The 27,914-nt window shown below is 33.8% G+C and overlaps 1 protein-coding gene across 1 annotated transcript in view; it reads left to right on the top strand.

Annotated features, from left to right (window-relative positions):
- Positions 1 to 27,914, top strand: part of LOC147073204 (uncharacterized) — a 109,477-nt gene that overhangs the window by 51,490 nt on the left and 30,073 nt on the right. The window contains exon 2 of the mRNA XM_085945533.1: positions 26,057 to 26,233. Within this exon, the coding sequence (XP_085801659.1) occupies positions 26,057 to 26,233 (177 nt within the window). The remainder of the gene's footprint in view (positions 1 to 26,056; positions 26,234 to 27,914) is intronic.

Raw genomic sequence — 27,914 nt, 5'->3', positions numbered from 1 at the left:
GAACCAAACTGGCATGGAGTGCATTCAGTTACCTAAATAGTATCTTCAAAAGTGACCTCCCATTGTGTTGTAAGCGTAGAGTGTTCAAGAAATGTGTGCTACCAAAGTTCACGTATGCATGTGAAACATGGACTCTTAATGTAAGATAAATCAAAAAATTACAAGTAGTGTCATCGATAAGGAAGCAGACAAGTGTACGCGAAGTGATAGAGGTCGCTACGCAACAGGTCTGGACATATAGCTCAGCGAGTGGACAACCACTGGACAAATGCCATCATATAATAGTATAAAAGGGGCACTAAATGTCCATAGGGGCGCAGCGAAGAACTACAAACTGTGAAGAGTGGAGGTAGTTAGGTGAGGCCTTTATCATACAATGGATCGACCCCGCCTGATGATGATGATTTAATAAATGAATAAAAAAATTCAATATATTACTTTGTACCTCAGAAAATATCTCTTCTCTTGCTCACTATTATCCTCATGCGCTGTTGATTTTCTACCTCCTTCACCAGACACATGACAAGGTAAACCTTTTGAGGCTTTCTGATTCACGGCGAGCAGTGCATCCAAAGATTTGTCATCGTGCAGTTTTGAGGAATAATTGATTCTGTGTTCCATTTCAGACACCCTCAGCAGTTGTCGCCTGCACGACTTCCCAAAAGCGTCAAGCTTTTTCTTTTCTTTCACTGGTAAAGTCTAGCACATAATATATGAAAATAGAAAATATTAAAAACTGCACGAACTATATCTTTTCATTTCTTAATACGTATTGTGATCAAGACAACAATGCATCAGTAAAGGACATGAACCACAGAACAGATTAATAAATATAATTCAAATAGGCTATACTCACAATACGCTGGGCAGTGGGCAGCTGGGCAACTGGGCAGCGCATACACTAAGCAGGATTCTGAATGTGTGTGTGTATATAAAAATGAAACATACTATAGACGTGAAATAGTGTGTTTTGAAACCTTCAAATACACCAATATCGAATGAACGTCAGTGCATAAACCGAGAGCAGTTGCCAGAACGAAGAATAAGCTTAGAATGACGCATTATTGACACAAGTTTAAGTTTATCCTACATTCTTCCACATTCGAGATCGGTTGCCTGTTACTCCACACCCGTAAGATATTTCAGTTTCCATTAATTCTGTATTCCTGACATCAACTGACATTATATTAGTTATTACGATTGCGAATTTGTTGATTTTACAAAAAAATACAGCATCTAGTTGGTGATGCCGAATCGTCCAAGTATTGCAATGGTCACAGTGGTTTGAAGATCCTAATCCTGTACTGTCTTCCTAATTAAAAGAAACCCGAGTCCATCAAAATACTTTCACCTAAGGTCTACACACACCCAATATAATTAAGATGTTGTATTAATCTTAACATCTATTTATGCATAAATAAACAGAAAAAAAGTTATAAGATGTATTAGATAGATATGTTGATAGATTTTTAGAAATTATACTTTTTCAACAGAGCAATATTTATCTGTCTTCAGATCATGAGATATGAATCACCGGCTTATGGTAAAGTGAAAGGTGTACGGAATTATAATTAAAGACGTCATTTGAACAAAGATGTAGAATTTCAGTATTTTATTGATATTACATCAGTCAGATTTGTTAAAATTTATATTTTTATAAAATTGTATATTCTGTAGTTATATCGAACATTGAGTCAATTTTTTGCTTAAATAATGTAGTAACATATTGATGTAGCCAACGTGGTGTAATAAATAATCATTAAGGGTTGTTACCCTATCACCAAAAACTCATTCTTGTTAAATATTAAATTGCCTCCTTCAAGACGCCTGGTAGCTCCTTGACCGTCTTTCAGTGCTACGCCCCCACTGAGGATGCCGACGCGCAGACAAAGGATGCTTTTTACGATTCTCTCCACGCGGCAGTCTCCGCCATCCCCCGAAGAGACCGCGTGATTGTAATGGGGGATTATAATGCGAGAGTAGGAGCAGACCCGGTGCTTGGCCCCACGGTGATGGGACGACACGGCCTCGGTGACCCCAACGATAATGGTGAGCGGCTCGTAGAATTCGCCACTCTGAACGAGCTTGCAATCGGAGGCACTGTTTTTCCCCACAAAGACATTCACAAATATACGTGGACGTCTCCTGATGGACGCACGAGGACGCAGATTGACCACTTCTTATACAGCTTGAAGCACCGAAAGGAACTTCTCGACGTGCGTACTTACAGAGGCGCCGATATCCATAGCGATCATGAGTTACTTATTGGAAACATCCGAGTAAAACTCAGTCGCCAGGCGAGGCCTCCAAAGTGCGAACGAATTGACGTTGAGAAGCTCCGACGCCGAAGAATTCGGACCGACTTCGAAACTGCTGTACGAGATAGTGTAGATCGTATCTACGAGCGGCACAAATCTGAATCCGACCTCATTGAGGCGGACTGGAGCCTCATAAAGAGTGCGATTGTGTCGTCGGCTCGTACCGTCCTTGGTACCAGAAGGAGTGAGCAGCCAAAGTGGATGTCTGACGAAACGTGGGTTGAAATTGGTGAACGAGCCAGGCTGAAAGCCCTGAGAGACGAGGAGAGAGACCCCGACCGAACCGAGGACCGCCGGACTGACTACCAGACCCAAGACAGGGTAGTCAAACGATCCGTGCGGTTGGACAAGCGCAATTTTATGAACCGGCAAATTGAAGCGGCAGAGGAGGCAGCAAGCAGAAATGACACCAGGAAACTCTTCCGAATCACCCGTGAAGTCTGCGGCAGGCGACCACCGACTCCCGGAGCCATTCGTGGTCCCAGTGGAGCAATAGAGTCTGACGCAGAATGCGTCAAGAAGATTTGGAAGAATCATTTCTGCGGAGTGCTGAACCGCCCACCCCCCTTGGATCCCTTTGACATATCTGCGGAAGCTTTACTTTTGGACATTCCCCGAGCGACCGACATTTCCGATTGCCCGCCCACGCACACCGAGATAAAATCGGCTGTGAAAAGGCTCAAGAACGGAAAGGCACCGGGGGGAGACGGGATTCATCATGAATTCCTCAAGTACAGCTTGAGCGCAATCCTGCACCCTATGTTTCATCTGATGACAAAGGTGTGGGAAGAACAGCGCTGCCCAAGGGACTGGGTGAACGGTGAAATCATCACACTTCTTAAAAAAGGTGACCCTCTAAGCTGCGACAATTACCGAGGCATTACGCTACTCAGTGTTCCGGGAAAGATTTTGGCAAACATCATTTTGATGAGAATAAGGGACCCAATAATGCACGTCCTCAGGAAAAACCAAGCCGGGTTTCTACCTGGTCGAGTGTGTGCAGACCAAATCCACAACCTTCGATGTCTTCTCCAGCAGAGCCATGAGTTGAACAGTCCGATGGCCTGCTGTTTTGTGGATTATGAGAAGGCTTTCGACAGTCCGCACCGCCCCTCCCTCTGGATGATACTGGGAGCATACGGGATCCCTCCCAAGATCATTGCCATAATCAAAAGCCTGCACGAGAATAGCGAATGCTGTGTCAGAATTGGAGACACTGTCACGGAATGGTTCGGGGTCACGACTGGAGTCAGACAGGGTTGTGTCCTTGCACCGTTTCTCTTTATCATTCTCTTTGACTTCATACTACGGAAGTCAATACCACCCGACCGAGGCATACCTGTTACCCCCACGGTGAAGCTATGCGACCTGGAATACGCCGATGATGCTGTCCTATTCGACAACTCAATCGAGGGCATTCAAGAGACAATCGACAGGTTGCATAACAACTCCTCTCGCGTTGGTTTGAAAATCAACGCGAAGAAAACCAACGTCTTGTGCAATAGCACCTGTCCTGATCCAGATTTCCCTCTGATTAGCGATGGACAGAGCATCGAGAGCGTCGACAGCTTCAAGTACCTGGGGGTACACATCACGGGAGATGGCATTTTGCAGAAAGAGCTCGCTATCCGAATGGGAATGGCTGGAGCAACATTCAACTCGATGCGAAATGTCTGGGACTCACGATTGTACTCGGTCAAAACCAAATGCCGCCTATTCGACGCTTGCATTCTGACGGTGCTGCTTTACGGTAGCGAATCATGGCACCTTACGAAGGCTCAGAGCAACCGTATACTGAGCTTCGAAAACAGATGTTTGCGACGAATACTGGGTGTGCGGTGGTATGACTTTAGGAGCAACGAGGAGATAAGAGAACGTACCAAGCAGCCTCTCATCACGCTGAAAGTGAAGAGGCGACGTTGGACCTGGCTCGGCCACGTGCTGCGGATGCCAGAAGAGAACTTCAACCTGGCTTGCCTGTTCTTCAAGCCGACCGGATTCCGGCGTCCTGGAAGGCCGCTAAATACAATCTACAGAGTGTATACGGCGGAGCTACGGGATGCTGGTTTGACCTGGAACGAAGCAAGAAGACTGGCGAGCGACAGGGATTCTTGGAGGCGCCGCGTGGTGTCCATATGCTCCAGTTAAGGGGCGGATATGGGCAAAGAAGAAGAAAAGAAAGATAGTATAGCTTACTTTGTACCCATAAGAAAAAAGGCAGCTTTTCGACAAAATCACAAATTGGGTAATTTAGTGTATGGATAATGCTCTGTGTGAAACTCTGAAACAATAATTGATATAAAGTCAAAAGCAGTATAAAAATCAACTTTTATTGTTTTTCATTTTTTTTTTCATTTTTAAAGAGATTCATAAGCAAATACACAGCATCGATTGAAAATATACTGATTTTTGCTTATACCATAATTCAAAAGATTCATACACATTACTGAAAAAAATCTTAGGAAAAATTGAAAAAAACGTGAATGTCTCATTATTTCAAAATGTGACTTTGGCAAATATCTGCCTTTTTGCTTCGTTTACAAAGTTTTCAAAAAAAGAAAATAATATGTATCTACGTTAACAAAAATAAGATCTTGCAATTAAATTTATAAAATACTGTTCTCTTATAGTAAACATATCCATCGCGTCAATTGCGGAATGAATTTCACGTGAAAGCGTGGACATTCATTCAATTGTAATAACATATGATTTCATTGCAATTTTGAAGAGAGAGAATTAACCATTCCTATTTTATTTCCTTAGCCAGCTTACGTGGAAATCATTTAAAAATAATTAAGTACAAGATAAAAAGAACTTATTATATACAACGTTTTTAAATTTTCTGTTGAAACATAAAACTTGACTTGCTAGCTTAAACGATCAAAAAAATTTGTACTTGATAGAAATAATACTGAAATGTCATTTTTATTTCCATAGTAACGCAAGTATATATTAATAATTTAGTTGCTAGGACCCCAGACCTCTAGCAACCAATAATAGTGGATTGGATTACGGATTTCTTCAGAAATAACTTTTCATACAAAACAGAATTAACTTAAAATGAATTCAATTCTACTTAAAGATGGCTAAAAGTATTAAAAATATGCATTGGCATCGTGTTCTGATATATTCTTAAAGTTTCAAATGTCTAGCTAGTCAGGAAGTTAGTTAAAAATCGATTGCAAGATTTGTACTGGATAAACAACCACCGGACAAATAAGAATACGACCTAATAAAAACGTTGTAATTAACCACGATGCGCATAACCTCGTCGCATTACTTATTTCGTATTGCGTCACTTACGGCCTGCCGAGGAGTGAGAGAAAGAGAATATTATGTGAATCCCCATGCTTTAAACTGATGCGTAGTTTACTTTTAAAGTCTCGCAGTCAGTAGACTCTTTTCATAGTAAGCGAGTTGAGAGAACATCATCCAGATTAATACCTTAGCCTTAGTACTCATACAAATAGACTAAAGACATGGATTGCTTTCCCAGAGTGTCTTCGGAACACAACTTGAGAACGTGTATTAGAAAAATCAACAATGTTTCTAGAAAATAAAAATCTGTAGGTATAACATGAAATCCTTTTTATTTATATCGAATCGAGTTTCAGTATCATCACGCTTATGCAATTTTCCATTCAAAATTTCTTACACATTGACGAAATAAATTAAATATATTATTATATATGTATCTATATAATTAATTTAAATTATTACGTTTTAACTTTTTTAAATCTTAGTAGGTACCTACCTTTATTCCTAAATAGTACACAATTGGTTATTATTTGCTGTTTTATTGAGACTTTTTCTTTTGTGTATATCGTCTTTTGGATATATTTTGTTTCGGGCTATTTTGACCAATCACCAGTTTTATGTCATAGAGTTTTTTTACGATTGTGTTTTTTCGACGCTAAATGCCGCCATAACAATAAATCAAAAAAACCTAATTAATATAATCCTAATAGTGTTGTTCTTTTTAACAATGTTGGCATTGACTTTAATGTGTTATTTATTTGTAGAAATCAGCGTGCAGCCCTTTCTCCGAAAGTAGAATACTAAATTTTGTTACAACTCGATGCCCGAGGCGAAAAAATCGAAGGAAGTAACAAAATGTAACATTATTTATTATACATACAGTAACCAAGCATCACGATATCGTGTCGGTTGAGACAATAAACGTTACGCTCATATTTACGGTAGTGTTTGAATAAATAATAAACGAACCAAATTAATGGTCGAACTGTAACACTCAAAGTGTAAAATACAATTATTTACAATGATCAGTTTTCTTGAATCAATTACTTTTTATATTCAAAGAATAATTCACAAGATTTAAGAATGTAACATTGTAAGTATGAACATACGTAATTTTTGAAAACACTTCTGAGAAAATATATTATATAACCAATGGAAAAAATCTTTTTGAAAAAAGTAAGAATTACGAATCGAACGCACATAGACCACTATGCCAAAGGTACGTACCATACTTATTTACGACAAATCTTAACTAGTATGAAAGAAAGGTTAATTGGTTACAGTGACGAAGGGTGAAGGTATGCTGTTAAGATCAGCCATAAATAGTACATTGTTGTTTAATTTAGATAATAAAACGCATTTTTTTTGTAGTACTTATTTTACTTTTAATCAATAAATTAGGACCGGTTTCGTCCGCCTCAGAGGGACATTTTCAACTACTATTATATATTAAATTTTCAACAAGTAATTTCAACAATTATTATATATTAAATTAAACAGCAATACAATGCAGATCCACCATGAATTGACAGTTAACAAAAAAAAAAAGAAAATAAATAGTGCACACTAAGCTTTGTCAGTTACACGTATTTGTTTTCATTGAATTACGACTACCATTTACCGATGGTGTTGGCTAGTTTTTTAAATTCAATATCCTGCGAAAACCAAGCCATAATAAATAATAGTGAAAATACACGCCATCATACATCTTACATCATTTGGATTTTATAGATAGAATAATATATTTTATCTTTTATTATATAGTTTGGTTAGGCAGGACTTAACGGATAAAAAAAAAATAACCAGCAATATGTGTTATATGTATTATTAATCAAACAAAAACAAATTAGTATGAATGAAAAAGTGTGCACAATTGTTTCTTATCGCCCATAATTTACCAAAATTATTATGTTTAGGCAGGATTTAATTGATTTTTAAAAACTAACGAACATCATCTGTAAATTGTAATCTTAGTTCAATAAAAACAATTTAATTTCGAATTACTAACAAAGGTTACTATTTATGTTTGATCTTAACAGCCTGCATCCACCCTTGCCTACTGGTTGGTTATCGCAAACGTTTCTGCACCTTTTCAAGCTGCCCAGACTTGAATCAATGTAATGGACAATGTATAACACCTTTTTATCTCAGATAGTAAGTTTATTTAATATTTTTGTTGCATTGATAGACATCTCAGTTGAATTGGTAAAAATGACTCAAGTCACGACATCACAGCAACCTTGATCCATTTTCTTTTGTCTAAGACTTCAACGAACAAAATTTTTAATGACCGTACGCGAGTTCCATATTTGCAATGTGCTAAAACACTGCATACAAAGTATTATAACATTTAATTTCAAAAAATTCGTATCATATTCCTATTAATAATATACATACTGTAGTTAAATATAATATTACATGAAACGATCTCATTATTTTTTCAGTCAATCTATCAATAAATTGTAAGTGAAATTAACAGAACTAGCATAATATGCTATATATTATATTATATAGCATACTAATACATTATGATCACGTTATGTACTGTCACAGTAAGCTGCCGCTACGAGAAAGAAGTCAGTATATAATGTTATTTTTCTTTGAATTTAAAATGTTATCAGATCCCATCTCGTAGCACATTTTGAACCTTTCAACGAAAATTGTCGAATCTGCCGAAATCACTAAAATGACAGTGAGGTCACCTCACGCATAACGTGCTATATCGACACCCAAATGACTCAATAAACGTTTTTTTTTATCATTTTTTACATGCTCACACATTTTTGGCTGACGTGTTTATTGTTTGTTGGCAGTTGGCACTATGTATTTTTATAAGAATATTGTCTATTATCTATGGTTTGCAGGTTGGGTCCTTTATTATCGGTACCATGCTGTAATGGTTAGCACTCAGGACTATTTTCAAAATATTATCTACCACTGTTTAAGAGTATGTTTTGTAGAAATGATCTAGTTATCAGTAACTAGATAGTGTGTATGTCAATTTTTAAAAAAATGGTGCATTTGTTTGTTTAAAATTGCAGAAATAATATAATAAAATTGGTAATGCTAAGTTATCCCATCTCCACCCGTCATAGATATAATGCAGCCGCGATTCGTGCACTGCCGCCGTACATTTAGCTATATCTCTTTATTTAATTCGATAACTTATTTAAATACCTATAAGCATTGTATATTATTTTAATTTGGTAACCCTATTTAAGACGTTTTCTTAAAATTTTATCATCTCTAGAATCGAGTCGTGCGGTGTAATATGGACAATTATAATGTAATAAAATAAGAGTAACATACATACTTACTTTACTATAAAAAGAGTCAAGAGTTAAGTTCAGACAGTGAATCATAATGTCTTGAACAACACTGATTCTTTAACTTATTTAACTGTTCAATCAACTGATTTGTTTGATTAATTAAATTTGATTTGGCATGCGTTCGTTCGTTTGAACCGTTCATTATTATTATTTAAAAAATAATGATTAGTCATTTTATTATATTGTCTATCTGTATGTATGTAATTAAAATTATGCTTTAAACGTCATTTGGTTCATTACACTGTATTATATTATTTGTTTCAGCACAACACTACACTTTGACTTTGCGCATACCTACATACTCAGTAGTGACTAGGGATTCCAATCCCGGGATCCAGAGCTATTTTCGATACCTATAAATCCCGGGATTGATAAATATAATCCCGAAAATTTCAGGAACTTTTATGGAAAATGAAATAAAAACGAAAATATAACAGAAAAAAAAACTTTTAATAACAAATAACTACATTAGAAATAAATTAAGTTTGAATGAAGTTTGATTTATACTCATGTGTAAGTTGCCGATTCATTTTATTTTTTCACTCAAATTAATAAAAATGAGAAAGATTGGAAAAAAACAATGCTTAGCATTATCAACAAAGTAATTCCACCATGATCTTATACGTTTTACAGCAGTTTAATATTTGGCTGACTAATTAGATTTATGAAGCGGAAAGGCCATAAGTACACCATGAGTTGCTTTACTATTTCAAATCTCGCTAACTCATTCATTCTTCTTTCACCCAAGTCTTTACTATCAGAAACAGCAATCTCATATTAAATTCACATTATTATTTATATTACAATATTATTTACTCCATTAAACTTATGTATTTCCAAGATTGAACGTATAACATATTAACAATAAATGTCTTAAATAGTATAAATTATACTAGATTTATTTTTGACCGATTTTATCAATGTTATTTGTAAATATAAAATTTTCATATTAACAATGGAAAAAATGCCAATCCCGGGACCAGTCCCGGGATTGTCAAATTGTAATCCCAAAATCCCGGGATCAGAATTTTGGCTCGGGATTGGATTCCCTAGTAGTGACGCTATGTGGCGCTGTATTTTGGAATCGCTTCTCGCCTACGCCACTTTGTTGGTGACAATAGTTATTGATACGGAAGGGTTTGTTTTCACCTTGATTAAAACCACAAATTGGGGCAAATTAACTATTAAGTTTATTTTACTTTTCACAAGAGATTATATGACATAGATATTGATTGAAGTAACAAAACGTTTGGATTAGATGTTATTATTAAAACAATGTGTACTTTGGCGCGAAAAAAAGGGTTGAATTAGGTTAGGTGATTTCAAGAGCTACTTCCCGAATACCTACCCCATAGACTATAGAGGTATTACCTTCTATCCTTTCAGCCAAGCAGAGTCATTTAACAGTACTTCTTCACTATGCCATGATTCGTGGAATTCTTCTGTTTGTTGTGCATCTTGGTTTAGCACTCCTCGATCATCTCATTAAAAAGTTACACCTATACGAGTTAATGTAATGTTTTTTCCTAATTCTGTTGATTAGAGGATCACTGATGGGGGATTTAGGCATTTACTGAGTTATTTCGTATCATTATTTATATTAAATATACATACGCAATCACTGTTCTGTGGAATTCAACGAAGGCGCTCCTTAACTTGACAGGAATCCTGTCATTTCATCTACACAGACGGATACACTTCGCATCCACGATACTCCCCAGATATCAGGAAGTGGACGTCGATGACTTTAACTTAAAGCCGCCTTCTTGATGGTGAAAGCTTTGCTTGAGAAAGCGCGTTATCCATCTACTGGTGGTGGATGCAGTGATAAAATCTGGCACAGTAGATGACTATGGAGCTAAAATTACCGTCTTGAGTTCAGCATAATTCTTGGCTCGTCATGGGAGCTTTGCTGGAAAGCTCTTCGAATATGGATTTGTAGACAAATTTATATGTTTCCGTGGCTATAAATTACATGGTACTCTGAGAATGTCTAGATACGGAAAAATGAGATTATTTAAGCTTATTCACATAGTATGGTGAAAATGTAACAAAAGATACGAACTCATATCTCCCATCTATATGCACTCCTAAAGAGAATGAAAAAAGATGAAGTGGTAGTACCTCCTTGTCAAGATGGTTGGCAATTTTTATATGCTAATTTTTCCATAATACGCATTGAAACATAGAACAAATATCGTTATAAACAGTTTACCTCAGAATATTCTCTTGTACGGCGATAAGAAATTTCTCTGATTGTTTTGAAAAATAAATTCAGTCTCATCGTGGAAGGAAGAAGCGTGTTACCAAACAGCTCAAAATGACCGGAGCGCCGTTTCGGTTCATAAAATCCCCAAAATTGTCACTTCGTCTCGTGGAAAAAATAATTTTACCTAAAGCCTAAAAAAAAATCAGAGCTAAATAGGACATAAGTATAACAAAAAATCGAACACACTTATTTTTATAAAACTAGATGAGTACCTACTTATGTAAATATTTTTGAAAAAATATTTAGCGCTCCAACACTAAAAAATAAAATAAAATTGTATTGTCGGCAAAACCCTGATTGGTTGTTTTCATTTAATGATAGTACCTACATACACTATCCACTATCTAACTACTAAAACCTACCAAAAACACACGAATAAAAATTCATAATTCAATGATTTTAAAAAACAGGGGGGACATGCTCGTCGTAGGTCAAAATTGAGTTTTTATTGTATTTTCAAACCATGATCCTGGACACTCCTTAAACGTTGTAGATAATCTATTTATATAATTTTGAAGCCTTATTATCCTTTATATATATTTCAAACATTTGATGACTGCATAAAGTATTTTTGTTACATAAAATAGTATTCTTTTAAACCTCTCGCTCTAATGTTTTAGAATATAGTCATATTTAGGTACATGAATGTGCAGTGGTGTTAAGATTTTTTACATTTAAAGTCAAAGTCTTCACTGAGCCTTTTTTAAAGAGGCACCTACCGGAAAAATACGAAGCTTGCAATTTGAGACATTTTTTTGATAATTTACAATTTCAACTATATTAATGAATAAACTGAAAACATTAAAAAGAAAAATATTTTTTATTTTAAGTCAGTGTACCTTATTCTTGGGTCAATAATTATTATAAAGCAATTATTATTCATAAGATGTTTATCACACTTGAATGGTCAAAGACATAGCTTATAATAAGTATCTTTAGAATCATCTTCAAATATGTTAATCTTGCCGATTTTTTGAATAATAAAATGCCTAATTCTTGTCAAATTTGGGATCACAGAGATTATCAATATATTTTTTTATCGTAAATATTTTACTAAAATTATCTCGTTATAAATTATACTAATGGTTTTATAAATGCGATTAAAAATTAATAAATGTAAAAAATCTCAACACCACTGCACATTCATGTACCTAAATATGACTATATTCTAAAACATTAGAGCGAGAGGTTTAAAAGAATACTATTTTCTGTAACAAAAATACTTTATGCAGTCATCAAATGTTTTAAATATATATAAAGGATAATAAGGCTTCAAAATTATATAAATAGATTATCTACAACGTTTAAGGAGTGTCCAGGATCATGGTTTGAAAATACAATAAAAACTCAATTTTGACCTACGACGAGCATGTCCCCCCTGTTTTTTAAAATCATTGAATTATGAATTTTAATTGTTTAATTTAAAAATGTAACAAAAACTATCGTTGAAACTAACTATTTACGGTTGAAACACCGTTTATCACAATAATATTGATTGGAGTGCACTCATCCGTTTTTGAAAATTGATGTCTCAGTTTTAGATAATAATATGTACAGCATCCTTGAAGCTATGTTAGATAGCTGAGAGAGCTTGTGGCTGGCAGAAGGGAATACATATTATATACGTTTAGTAGAGGTTGCTAAGATCTACAGTGGGTTGCAGTATTTATGACGAAATAAAATATAAGCAGTACCATTATAACTTTACCTTGAAATTATCTATCAGAAGATCACAATACCTTTCGATATTGTTAATAATATATTATGTTATTCTTATCTTTTATTGAATACGTCTAAAGATGATTAGATACGATCAATAGGCTATTTCCAGAGATTAAAGTAGAAGTTTTATATTATGGTTTCACAAAGTAGGCGCTATCAACTCCTTGTGTGTGCTGGAGGAACCAAGGGATAAAGGCGCTTTGTACTTTATTCACTCACTGATTTTACCCCTATATGAATTACATACTTACTTAATATTACTAACTTTAATTAATTACTAATTCAAGTTGCTGGGAATGCGTGTAATTTGAAACCGGAGATTTTGTTCGGACATTTTCAATATTTAAATTTATTTGATTTTCACTTAGAATTCACGCTTAGCAATGGAGACTATCGAAATTCATAGGAACCCTGACAATATTAAAATTGACGATGGGCAACATTTAAAAACGTCATGGCTTCTGACACTTTCAGCAAAATCTAATATCCGATCTGATCTCCGGTCGTCACAACTAAAACAGTACATTATCACCTTTTTTACTCTGATCAACGTTTACTCACAGCTAAACAGATCCCTTTATGACACACTTAGATCGGCATTCGCATTCATACACCTTACACAATAAATTATCTTGACAATAGTCTCTGCAACGAGCCCGAAACGTCAAAGAAAGAAGAAAGAAGAACACGAGGGTAAAAATCTAGTACCACAGAACAGACTATTAAATATAATTCTACGAAAATGAAACACGCATTATGCACGTGCAATATTGTGTGTAATATACCGATATTAAATGAGCATCAATGCATAAACCGAGACCAGTTGTGAGTATTCGACGTATGCCGTATTGTTGACACGTGTTTATGTTTATCCCGGTTTCTTCCTTACTCGAGATCGGTTGCCTGCTTCTCCTTGCCCGTTCGGTATTTCAGTTCCCATTATTTCTGAGCTCCCTGTCTAGTACGATAACAAACCACCGTGAAAGTCTCAAACACAATTTTTATAACTTGGCTTTGAAAAAAATAATAATAATATAATATGCTTAATACATATAAGTCATATAACACTCCCCTTGATATAAAATTTATGTCACGTACTCTTAAAGAAGGCTTCGATGATCAATAATATGTTATGAACCAGTGATCCTACAATACAACAAGGTCACAAAAGAATGTCTTTTAATAAATTGCGTATCTCTTCTTCTTGAAGACGTGTGACCCGCCCATTGTCATTGCGACATCTTAAAGGCTGGCTTGTTAATGTTTTTAACCTTGATCGCGTTAAAATTTACTCATATTAATTGCTCTGTCTGTAATGTGATATAGCTTTTTTGTAAATTATTGATTATTGAATTTATCCATGGTAGTTGTTGCCAATCGTAAGTTAATGGTTAATATAGGTATTTTTCATAGTAAATCTTAATCTTTATTCAAAATATTCTGTAATTATTACCTACACATTCCGATAGCAATTTTTACCATGTTCTTTTTATCGTGACAACCATCTTTGATCTATCATATGGGCACTGGGACAACTGGACGCCAGGACAAATGGGCACCGCACTGTCGAATGAAATAAATATACGTCCGTTACGATTTGATACATAAAGTAGACGAGGAAGTTTAATAAGTTTCTATCTACTACTTAAGTAGTAGTTTTAATTAATTTTGCTCTTAAAATAATGTTTTTATTGCAGATTGAGAATTATTCTGCCTGACGCTTTATATAAAAATAAAATACCTCTCTTCTCGTTGGAACAAACATAATTATGCAAAATTAAATCATTATTTACGTGTGCATATTTAAATTCTCACCAAGTATTAAATAATATATACATGTTAAATATATATTTTAAAAGTACTTATAATTCACGAACGTATGTTTATTTTTGAATTTCATTCGATCGCGTAGCGCCCAGTTGGCCCGGCGCCGAGTCGTCCTAGACCCGACGATGAACACTCGGTCAAGTCACGCAGTTCGGCGTCATCATCTGCTACATTTCTGTTGATCTGTCTTTGTCTATCAAGTTGAGGACTGCTGTCTTTTATGATGACGTATGCGAGATACTATAATGTTCTGGTTTGGTACTATGCAGAACTTATCTGGACTTTCCTATTCGTTTGAGAACATCAACATTATTTTGTAACCCGGTTAGTCCAATACATTTTAAGGATGCGTCTACTTAGCCACATCTCGAAAGCCTCAACTCTCTGTAATATCATATGGTTTAGCCAGGGAACTCAGAAATATTGGAAACTGAAATACCTAACGGGTATGGAGTAACAAGCAACCGATCTCGAGTGTGGAAGAGTATGTGATAAACTAAAACTCGTCATGTCAATAATACGCTTGTTCTTCGTTCTGACAACTGCTCTCGGTTTATTCACTGATTCTCATTCAATATTGGATTATTTGAAGGTTGCAACGTACACTTATTGCACGTCTATAATGTGTGGCTCATTTTCGTAAGACAAACACGAATTATTATCATTTAATTAGTTCTTCACTGTCGTGTACCTACATCCATCCATTATCAACAGCACTGAATGAATCTCTATTGTAGTAATATATATTATTTCCTTTGAATTATATAAAATTTGTCGCGTGACCGATTCGATCTGTAAGTGAAGAAGTGGTTGGTTGATATCATGAACTGGGCGTATTCATTTCTTAAGAGCGTACTTCAGTGAAACGGCAAATAATTTTCAACAGTAGATGCGACGAAATTTCTCACTAGTCGCTTGGACTCGCCAATCGGAGATTGACAGTAGAAGTGTGCGCACGTCGATTTGTTTTGTCATGGCGTCGGATGAAAATATTCTTAAATCGTGTAAAGATGACTAAAAAACTTTACGTATGTACTTAAAAAAGAAAACATGTCAATGAATATACTATTATTATTAGTAATATAACAATAAACATAACATGAAATGGACGCATGTTGGATTTTTATAGCAAATTATATTTCGTTCGGCACGCGTCATTTGCACAATTTGCGCATCGCCTACCCACGATCTTTTTAGACCATGCCTCAACTGAAGTATAGCCTGAATAAAATAGTTAGTACATTGTAACAGGATGCACGAGGCGAGAAATCAGCGTATTATCCATTGTCCCAATGCATGAGTTCCCTTTATTTGCTTTATATTTTAATCTATGGAACTGAACTAGGTCGTTTTGTTATTATGGTGTACTATTATCAAAATCCTTCGTAGTTTTACGTATAATCTTCTTTGATCCCACTGTTTTTTGAAGAATCGTTTTAAACATTAAACAGTGACAACCCTAGACAAAGTGCCACCCCTTTACAGATTAATAATACCGCCAACTTTAATTTGTAGTCTTGAATTGCATGAAAATTATTATTTACTTAAAACGTTAATACATATTGGGATACGCATCATCATCTACTGAGGATTAGAGCACTTGCACGAAACAGCGATGTTTTAGGTACATATAAGTCTGCGGCGCTGACAGGTTTGCAGGTCCCTTGTGAAAATTTTACCTGTCCGATAAACTGCAATTGAGTACTAAGTACAATACAAATAATTACAAGCTAAAAATAACTTTTTATATACCATGTTTTTAAATTTTCTGTTGAATCATATAAACTTGACAATTCTATGTATTAATAAATACTTTTTTGTACTTGATAGAAATACTGAATAAATATAGAATACTTCATGAAATGTCATTTTGACGTTCCATATTGATTTCCATAGTAACGCACGTATATATTAATAATTTAGTTGTTAGGACCCCCTTAGCAACCAACAATATAAGATTTTTTTCCGAAATAACTTTTCATACTAAACAGAATTAACTGAATATTAACTCAATTCTGCTTAAAGATGGCTAAAAGTGTTAAAAGAATGCATTGTCATCGTGTTATGATAAATTCTAAAAGTTTCTAATGTCTAGCTAGTCGGGAAGTTAGTTGACAAGATTTGTATTGGACGGTTCCATAACAAAACCGAACAGTGACAAAACAGAACATGACAAAACAGAACAGGACAAAACAGACCATGACAAAACAGAACAACGATAAATAAAACTATAACCTTTCAGGAAAAATAGAAATTTAATATTGAAATTGTCCTATCTCTATTATGTTGATAGATTTTTAATAGGACAGATTTTCAATACGCCATAATAAATCAAATTATATACCTAATTTCTGCATTCCTAATCGCTAGAAAGCCTCAAATAAGCGGGACTTAACTCGGTGTTGCCGGCAAACTTAGGATATCTCATCTCAATCAATATAATATGTTCAAAATGATTGGGTGACTATTTACAACGAAATAATGACCTAACCTAACCTAACCTAAATAGATTCCACAAAAATTTATGTTTCATCTTTCCCCTGGCTGTTCTGTTTTGTCATGATCTGTTTTGTCCGGTTACCCATATGAAGGAACGAATACGGTTATTACAACTTTTGAGAGCAGTGGCTGTTAAATTAAAGTGTCGACATCTTAGTTACAAATCTTGGAAAGCTATCCTATTTTACCACGTTTTTATTAGCTCGTATTCTTGTTTGTCTAGTACAATTTTTTTCTTGTTGTCCAATACGGTAAAAAATTGTATTATTATTATGTATTGCAACATTCTGTTATTCAATTTTTTACGCTACATTCATTAAAATGCACTTCGCATCAATCAAATTTAATGTTATGCTATTTAAATTTAGTTAGTGATCTTTGTATTATTTCAAATGGATTAAAACAACAATGGCTGTGTTAATTAAAATATATTGTATTATATTTGCCTAACTAGGTTATTAGTTATTAGCTAACGAACGAATGCATTTCTACAATTGTTGAAGTTTAAACGACTGGCAAATAGTGATGGATAAATTAAAAAAATGCTAACAACCGGCTCTTAATTTAATTAAGTAAATAATATAGTAGTCTATTGATATTACGTACACAAAGATGCCCTGTTCTCTCCAGGAGCGAAAAAGATAAACATACCAATAAACAAATGTACAAATAAAAGTATATGAGACACAAAACGAAAAATGAATGGAAGGTACTGTCTTAAAAAATGTATTACTTGCTTATAAATCTATTAGATGAGAAATATAGCTATCATCATACAATTTGGGTGAACAATCGCATGAAATGTCAAATGATATTTTTTAATTAAATAACCAAAGCAAGACGTTGTTAGAAATAACTAATCTACACACGTTAGAATCAATGTGACAAATAGCTGACCTTTTCTTTATGCTTAAGGGGGAGAGGCATGCCAGCAGAGAACCTAGCGGAAAAATACGAAGCTTGCAATTTGAGATTTTTTTTGTTGATAAATTACAATTTTACCTGTATTAATTAATAAAGATGTAGGTATCTGAAAACATTAAAAAGATTTTTTTTAATTCAAAGATAAACTTACAATTAATATTGTAAAAAAATGTGAATTCGTTGCAGGGTCATATCTTATTATTACATTATATATTATGGTTGTATTTATTATTAATTTTTTTTAATTTTTGACCGTTTAGATTTTTGACTAATTCACCGTTTTAATATTTTTTATATTTATTTTAAAAACATCGATTTTTATAAAAAAAAAAATGTGTATAATTTGAAATCCTTTTTATTTATATCAAATCGAGTTAACAGTGTTGTATTTAAATGTGGTAACCATACTGAGAAGCAAGATGATACAATTATAACGTTTCATAAGTGAGTTAACAATAATACAATTATTATTGAGGTTTCACTGTGCGTCGTATGCAAAGGAAACGGTTTCATACAGCCAAACAATACCCACTCTCTATGGTAGTATTGCTCTCAGCAATAATTACTATTTTGTACTGTACCGATACCAACAATTGGATCGCAAAAGGTTTAATATTTTTGAACAACTATTTCGCACGAACCGGTTGTTAATCGAGGGACATCGCTGTAGTAATTATTAATAACGAAATCGTGACATTTGCGACTGAGCTTGAGGTTAACGGTTAATTATATTAAAAATAATGCTATGCCGCATTAAGGGGAACCATTATAAAAAAACGGCCTTGCGAATTTCAATAAAATTATGCAACATTCTATGAATAAGATAAAACATTGTTGGCACGATCAGATTTATTCATAGATAATGTTTCCATTGTAATTTATATGTTTTAGAGTTCACTGGCCTGCGTCTTCTTCTTATTCCCCAGTCATGTATCCTGCTTATTAAGGGTCTTCTCCAAGGCCTGAACAAAAACGAACCATAAGTGCGACTAAGTAAGAATTCGGCACTCTTATATCTCCGCACTATGCGTTAGAGTAAGGTAGAATTTCTACGGCTGAATTAAATATTTTTTGGAAACATCGCCGGTAAATATGGATTTGACTCATTACATTTATTTAAGAACTGCGAGCACGTGTTGCTGAAATTTATTGTTTTTGTGTTAAATGTAAAGTAATTATTTTTAGTTATTTTAGTAGAACATAATTATTGTTAAATATGTTTTGTTTAAATTTGGTAGCCGTATTGAGAAGTAACACGATGGTATAACGTTTCATATAAATTTCACGTATAAAGTTGATAATATTAAAATCGAGGTTCTACTGTGCGTTATTTATATGCAAGACACACGGCTTCATTTTGCCGAACAACATGCTCTCTCTATATATCATTACTCTGAGGTCATTACCGGTTTTTCATACAGTATCATATAGCATACAGCGGCGATTTTAATTGGCGCAAAAGATGCAAACGATTCGTCAAAAAATTGTTAAAGTTATGCATTTATTAGGAAAATAAAAATTATATTACTAATGAACTTATTATCCCAGGCGGCTTCAAAATCAGCCTATAAGAGAGGATTTGTCGAATAACTACTATTCGTTCAGAAACGCATGTAAAGTTTCCAAGAAAAGGTTGTAAGTCAGAGAGAATGGGATGAATTATGCGGCCTCAGAATAATATTTTTTTATTTATTTATTTATTTACACCCCCACTCACTTACTTTTTGGTTTATGTTTATATATCATTTTTAATAAAGGCATTACAAAACCGGCTAACTCCATTTGGGTAAGTTGTTCAGCAAGAAGAAAAAACGTAATAATTTAACTATCCAGCGGAATTTAACAATTATTCCAAAAATACATTTTTTAGATTTTTTTTACAAATAAGCTGCACTATGAAATTAACACACTATTTTTAGCTTCCTTTTTATATATAAAGAAGATTTATATAAAGAGCGGAGTTGTTCAATTTACGATATTGGAAATTTGGCACCTGCAGTATGGTGTTTCATATGAATAACGATAACGCATTTATTTATAAGTTTATGAGTTTGAAATTATCAAAATCTGATTTTTGTGAAAAGTGCAGTTGGGTGATTTGTAGATTAAGCAGTCGAAATCTTTTACCACCCCTTGAATTCTGCAGCCCGGGTGCTTGGGTAACTCCACCGATTAACGCATCCCTAGATAGCTTTAGTACCTAATATTAATTTTAAAACATTTAACGCCATGACCCTTATAATTACTATGTAGTATGTATTCGGTCTAATATTTCAGATTATAATTAATTATTGTTAACACAATAAGTACTACCTATTTCTGTCGACATCCACAAACCTTCACCCAGAATATGACAATACTCTATCAATCAGAAAATATAAATAAAACGATGTTGACATTAAAATAGAAACTCTGCAAAGTTGTAACCTATTGCAAACATTACCTTTTGATTCTGAATGACACACAAAATACAAATCTGCAGAATCGACATAAAATACTTTAGTATATTAGTATTAATAATCATTATAAATGCACCCACGATTGAAACACGGCAGAATGTTTGCTTCTGAAATCGTAAATCACGGAATTTAAACCCGTGTCTATCAAATTCATAAAAGTTGTTTTGTTTAATGTGTACATGGATCTAATAAGTTAAACAAATGATTAACAATTGTTTTTTATTAGGATTTGGCTAAGATCCATATTGAATTCTAAAGCCGATTGAAAAAAATCAAAAGTAAATAATTATTAGTAAAACCTTTAAATATAAATAAAACGGCAAGAATAGAAGGAGATTATAATAATACTATGGTGATAGTCAAAATACCATCAAATAATATATGCCAAAAATACGGCTGTCTTGTCACCTAATTTTATTGTCTGTCCCCTGGGTTTCGAGATATTTGGACCATGGGACTGTCTGCTTTGAAGTCGGTGACTTAGATCGGTCGTTGCTTGACTGATAAAATGACAGCGATTAAATATAGGAATCCAAAGAGATAATGCAGTTACTGTTTTAGGTATTCTTGAGGTTTCCAGGAGACTGAAAGATGTATTTTACATACTTAGTGAAACCTAGCTAGGTTAGGTTAGTTTTATAATTATTATTTTATTGGTTAATATATTATATGTACTTATATTATTTAATTTTATAGTATATTAAGAAAATTAATACTGTCGACCGAGGGTACTTACTTGATGGGATTTGAATTTAAATTCTAATTATCTTGAGTTTTATAATTTTTCATTTGAGTATTTTTTTGCAACCCGGGTTTCTTCTTTCAGTATCTAAATGCACTATGCATACTCACTAATGGCAAATATACACTGTCAACTGATTAACAATGGGTTTTCTCAGTTATCCCACTAATGCTTTAAAATAACATAACAATTTTAATAAATGTGGCATTTTTTCTTTTAAATCTCAGTAATTCATTATGTAGGTATAGTTTTTAGCAATCGATTATTATCTTTTTTCATTTTATCTTACTGTTACTTTCAGTTAACAAATGCCGAATTTAGACGTGAATCCATGTAGGAGAGTTATACTATAACTAGCTGAGCCAGCTGGCTCTCGCCAGTCTGTCTCGCTAGGTATTGCAGACAGCTTTTCGTCATGATGACATGGTGTTGGATTTTAATATAATTTTAAAGTATGTATATATGGCGCCATAGTTTTCCCTTCGGGATGGATTTTCATTCACGTCAGACAGTTTGACATTTCGCTGATTTGTCAGTTTTACGATTTGCATGTCGTCACTGCCAATACAAATTTGGAGTCATATCTCGTAGTCTATTCTAGAGTCTGGCCTTCACAATATCATCTGACACCACTTCAGGCTGCTAGGCCTAGCAGAACAGCTGGCAATCGCCGATTGCTACCAACGATATTTTAATTTTAATACAATATATGTGTAGGTATGTGCATTTAAATATGATAAATAATTATACATCTCATTCATTCGAATATACAGCAATATTATGTGATTATCATAAAAAACGATCCAATATATCCAAATATTAATCTCTTTCGGGACCCATTTGCATAATAAAAAAAGGTTAGCAGCACATTGTTTTGTTTCATTGTCTATAAAAAATAAATGCTTGCAGCCATAGAATAATATTTAAAAAATCTAATTTTGAATTCAAAATTAACCTTAACCAATATAGTTTCCCGGTGCGGGACATTCATATCGAGACAAATGTTGATAAATAATAAAGCAATACATATTATATCTGAGAGGAATAGACCAATTCTGATAAGAATAGGAATTTATAACACCTAAAAACGTGGAATCAGCTTAAAGTGGCCTTCATCCAGCAGTGGATTGATACAGGTTGATGACGATAATGACGATATAAATGGGTAGGTATATAAAATCACAAATATAAAAAAATATGGCAGTTTATATGACTAAGAAGAGTAGAATTAGGTTGGGATAACCTTCATCCAGCAGTGGGTTGATCTTGGTTGATGATGATAATGACGATATTATGAATGGGTAAATATAATATCAGCAATTTTGATAAATATATAAATTCATATGACCGACAGAAATACAAACAACTTAGAGAGGCCTTTATCCACCAGTGGATTGATTCAGGCTCATGACGATAATGGCAATATAAATAGATATAATATAATATCACCGATTTTGATAAATACAGCAATTCATATGACATAAAGGAGTAGAATCAGGCTAGGGAGGCATTTATCCAGCAGTGGATTGGTTTAGGTCAATGATGATAAGGATGATAGAAATAGATATAATATCACAAATTCGTTAAACCTATAGTAGTAGAATCAGGTTGCGGAACCCTTCATACAGCAGTGGATTGATCGTGGTTGATGATGATGATGGCGATATGAATATGTAGATATTTATAATATCCCCGATTTTGATACATACAGCATTTCATATGACAGAAAGGAGTATAATCAGGCTATGGAAGGCCTTTATCCAGCAGTGGATTGGTTCAGGTCGATGATGATAAGGATGATAGAAATAGGTATAATATCACAAATTCGTTAAACCGATAGTAGTAGAATCACGTTGCGGAACCTTTCATCCAGCAGTGGATTGATGATGATGATGAAATTCAAGACTGTCAAGAATACAATCAACGTAGAGAAGCCAGTATTCAGCAGTGGATTTATTGAGGCTCGAGATAATAATGGCATTATAATAATATAGATAGGTAGATAGTATAATATTACTGATTTTGATAAATATAATAATTCATGTGTAAGTAAGGAGTAGAATAAGGCTGAGGAGGCCTTCATCCAGCCATGGATAGGTCCAGATTGATGATGCTAAGGATGATAAAAATAGGTAGATATTATACAATATCACAAATTTTGTTAACTATAACAATTCGTATTAATTTCTTTCATTGTTTGCAATGGCAACTTAATATTACTATATTATAATCTATAGAAATTAGTAGCCTACGTAATTATTCAATTAAAAAGAGCGCACGAACAGCCACAAAGAAGTATTTAAAAAAAAAACAAATTTGGAATACAATTACGTTATCTATGGAATAATTGCATATCATCATACCATATAATCAAAAAAATTCTCTATGATTATTAATTAATAGAAAACTCATCTTACAATAAAAATGTCTTGATTGAAATTGATTATTTAATATGCTAATAGAAATGTCAAATTTTTCGACTATTTCTGCAAATTCTAAATTTGAATTCTGATACGTCATAATATGAACTTGTTTATATCACAAAAGAAAACAATTGAAAATCAATCATCTATTATTTCAGTTTGACAGATAAATAGCAGTGGCATGGTTTTAGATTATATTTTCGTAGTAATTAGTGAGGAAATATGTATTTATTTCTTGTTCGTACGCCAATGTGCCGCTTACAGATTTGAATAGTTTTATGGAATATTAATTTAGATATTTTGCAATATTGATTATATAGAAAGAATTAAGCGACATTATAATCGATTTGCGGTAGACGAAAGGCAAGATGCGAAAATGTATGGTGACGGATATAAAACGCGATTTAAAAACGATATTATCTGTGATTGTGTCGAGTTTTATCAGATTGTGCCCGATTCAAATTGAAGTAGATTCGGGACTCCAAAAATTGAAGTGAATTCCTTTAATAATCAACAAAATGGTATTTAAATAAAAAATTTGACGTATTTTCCAAAATCTCTTAGGATAATAATAATATATAGGAGATAGGTGAGGTTCTCTATTTTTTTGTTGAAAAAATGCTCTATACAGGTATGATATGTAAAAGGAAAGTCGTCTTTTGTCTAAATCGAATGTATGTACGCATTTTGGAACAGAAGCTGAATGAAAAAAGCAGAGTTATTAATATTCATCATAATACGACAGAAAACAAGTTTTAGAAATATCGCTTTTGTATCTGTTTAAAATAGTCTGTCAGACGTAAATAGTATGCGATGACATTAGATGCAACGTTCGTTTGTTTTGTAAAAAAATATATAATATAGTAGTAAGTATTGGAATAATGTATTTTGAAATTGGAATATCCGGGTGACGGAACTGATTAAATTATTATATTTTGATAATACTATAATACATAGGTAGCCGTTTATATTTAGGGAATTGGCAACACTGCTATTGCTAGGTGCAATTTGACTTCTGTATTTTGAATTTTGACATTTTTAACGGCAAAAGTACTAAGAACGTTTTAACAAACGGACGCTTTTTGTTTTTTTTTTTAAATTCATTTGAAAAATTTATCTCAGCCAAACAATGGAATTAACTCGTGAAAATTTTCGTGCGATTATTTTCCACAATATTTGACGTCGATTATCGCAGGAACAGTGCATCGCTGAACTTAGTGCTTTATATGACGATGAAGCACCATCCAAAACTACGGTATATCGCTGGTTTAGCGAACTAGACGAGCCACGTGAAGGTCGTCCAAAATCGGTTGTTTCTCCAGAAAACATCGATGTTGTGCGTGAACTGTTAATGCAAGATCGTCATGTGACATACCGTGAGATTGAAGCATCCCTGTGTATTAGTAGCAACAGCGTGTATACGATATTGTATGGACATTGAGAAGTGAAGACGCTATGTTCGCGTTGGATCCCGCATAATTTGACAATCGCACAAAAAAGTCGCGTGACGATTGGTGCACGGAAATGCTCGAAAAATACGATCGAGGTGCTTCAAAAAACGTTTATAAGATTGTTATAGGTGACGAATCTTGGATCTATACGTATGAAACCGAATGTAAACAGCAGTCGACCGTATGGGTCTTCCAAAATGAGCTTAAACCAACAAAAGTTGCTCGCGCTCGAAGCACTTCAAAGCAAATGGTCGCCTGTTTTTTCGAAAAAACGGGCCATGTCGCAACTATGCTTTCTGAATGGTATACAACCATTCGTTTGCCACAAGTTTTTGCTGAAATAAGGAAAAGCAACCGTCGTCGTCAAATCATCCTTCATCTAGACAATGCGTGCTCTCACACATCGACTCAAACAAGCGCCTATTTGAGCACTCAAAACATCAAATTGATGGGTCATCCGCCGTACAGCCCCGATTTGGCACCAAATGATTTCTTTGTATTCCCGGTAGTCGAAGATAAATTGCGTGGTCCATAATTTGGAGTTACCTTCTGCAAAGTGGCAAAAATGTTTTTCAGATTGGTTCAAACCATAGATGTAAACGCATGGAAAAGTGTATAAATTATTGTGGAGAATATTTTGAAAAACATTAAAACTGTTTTCATTGATAAAAAAATCGTTTTTGTTTGTTGTTCCCGAAATATAAACGGCTACCCTCGTTGTAATTACGAAACAGCAGCTGTATGTATTTCCATAATCAATTTGTATATTGCAAAATTAATGTATTTGTACGTGTAACATTTATTGTTGTCCCAATAATATATTTATTATTTTCAGAGTGCGCAGAAGAAGGGGCTACATACAAAAGAGCTAGGGCGTCCGCAGCTCTACCAATAGAGCCATCACAAGACCTCGTGGAAGAAAGAGGAGGCCCAGAACTACCGGACCTTCCTCCACCAGGATTTCTCAGTCCATCGGTGCAGGAGTATCTTGAACTCGGAAAATCAATTCCTGGTAATTAATCAGTACACTATAATAAATAACGTTTTTATTAGATAATGAATATAAGTAGGTACAGAAGATTTAAGAATGTTAGATTCTTAGTTGAATTACATAATAAATTTGGTCATCACCTGATGCCATCTGTTAGTAATATGATGATTATAAAGATAGTGGCATTTTCATTTGCGGAATGTGAAGCACCCAAGATAACGTAGTTGTTGGGATTAATTCGCATGCGTTGTAGATGGATTAGTAGCATACTAAAGGATAAAGACACTCATCAAACAGTGAAAAATATGAGTTTGAATCACACTCGGCCATACATAATATTTTCTATGATTCTAAATAATATGGTCTTTTATTTCTCAAAATTATGTAATTTCACACAATATGATGAATGCTATTTTTTTATTCTACGAATAATTCACAAGATTTAACATTCTTTTTATTGAACATACATAATTATGAAAACACTTCCGAGAAAAACTTAACACTATTTTGAAGAAAAAAAATACGACACCCAGCAGGAATCGACCCTGCATCTCACGGGATTCGCGCCCACATACATCGACTACAATGCTATAGGCATCCTATTTAATTGCGACAAATTTTAGGTAATGGCTCTTACAATACTGTCTGAAGTCTCAGAATCTCAGATGTCTCAGAAATCTCAGAACTCTCAGAATTCTTACTGGGTGTCGTATTTTTTTCTATTGGTTATATAGTGTTTTCAAAATTATGCATGATCAATATGTATACGTTTTTCGTAAGCTCTACAAACCATCGTGAGTTTTGGAAACACATTTTCAACAAACAAATTGACATTTTAAAAATAGTGTGTCTTATCCGATATCATTCATACTTCTTTATACCTTTCCGTCAATCTGTCACGAATTAATTATTGTATTATCGTTTAATATTCTCTATATTATATTCGATATGCTAGTACTGCACTATAAAAATCTGTCAAACTATTATGAGAGTATTCTATGAATTGTTATTTTTCAATGCCCGATTAAAACAAACTTTATTTTCATGTCAGTGTACTTTTCAATTTTTTTAAATTTGAATTTACTTCAATCTTTGCTTTCACATTTTCACACCCCCATTTAATAATAATTAGTCTTATATGCCTGTGTCGCTCTCTCCTACACATTTACATAATACGTTTTCTTTCATGCGTTACAAATAAATTAAGACAAATATATTATTATGAGGTAATTAAAATCGACCAATAGGTACTTATAGAAAGAGTGGTGGCGAAATTCAATTAACGATAAAGTAATATAACAAATAAACGAAATAAACATATCGGTGTCTGCCTAAAAATCAACTTTTTGTTTTTGTTCTGGTTGATTGGCTATTAGTGAAGATAGTGTTTTTATTGAGAATTTTGCGCCATTAATAAATTGGGTTCGTGAAAAGATAAAATAAATTTCGTAATTGTTAATGTCTTTTAACTATTAACACTTAACTCTCTAAAGAAAAATAGATAACCACGCAGAAATTCCATTGAGAATAATTCAAAATCATACCACTGATAAAAATGAAATCAGTATTGTGTTTTGTGATATAAATCAGTGTTTATCAATATTATTTGTTAACCAGTAAGTTGCCTCCGTTTGAGTCTAAAATTGTTCTGTATCCAGGAAGCATCTTGTAAAATCTATTTTAATTTTATTGGAAATATATG

The sequence above is a fragment of the Rhyacophila brunnea genome, unplaced genomic scaffold, assembly GCF_057557595.1.
Source record: "Rhyacophila brunnea isolate RB1 unplaced genomic scaffold, BYU_Rbru_1.0 scaffold_18, whole genome shotgun sequence".
In the NCBI taxonomy this organism is placed as follows: Eukaryota; Metazoa; Arthropoda; class Insecta; order Trichoptera; family Rhyacophilidae; genus Rhyacophila; species Rhyacophila brunnea.
The sequence above is the reverse complement of the archived record's forward strand: the minus strand, read 5'-3'. Positions and strand labels throughout refer to the sequence as shown.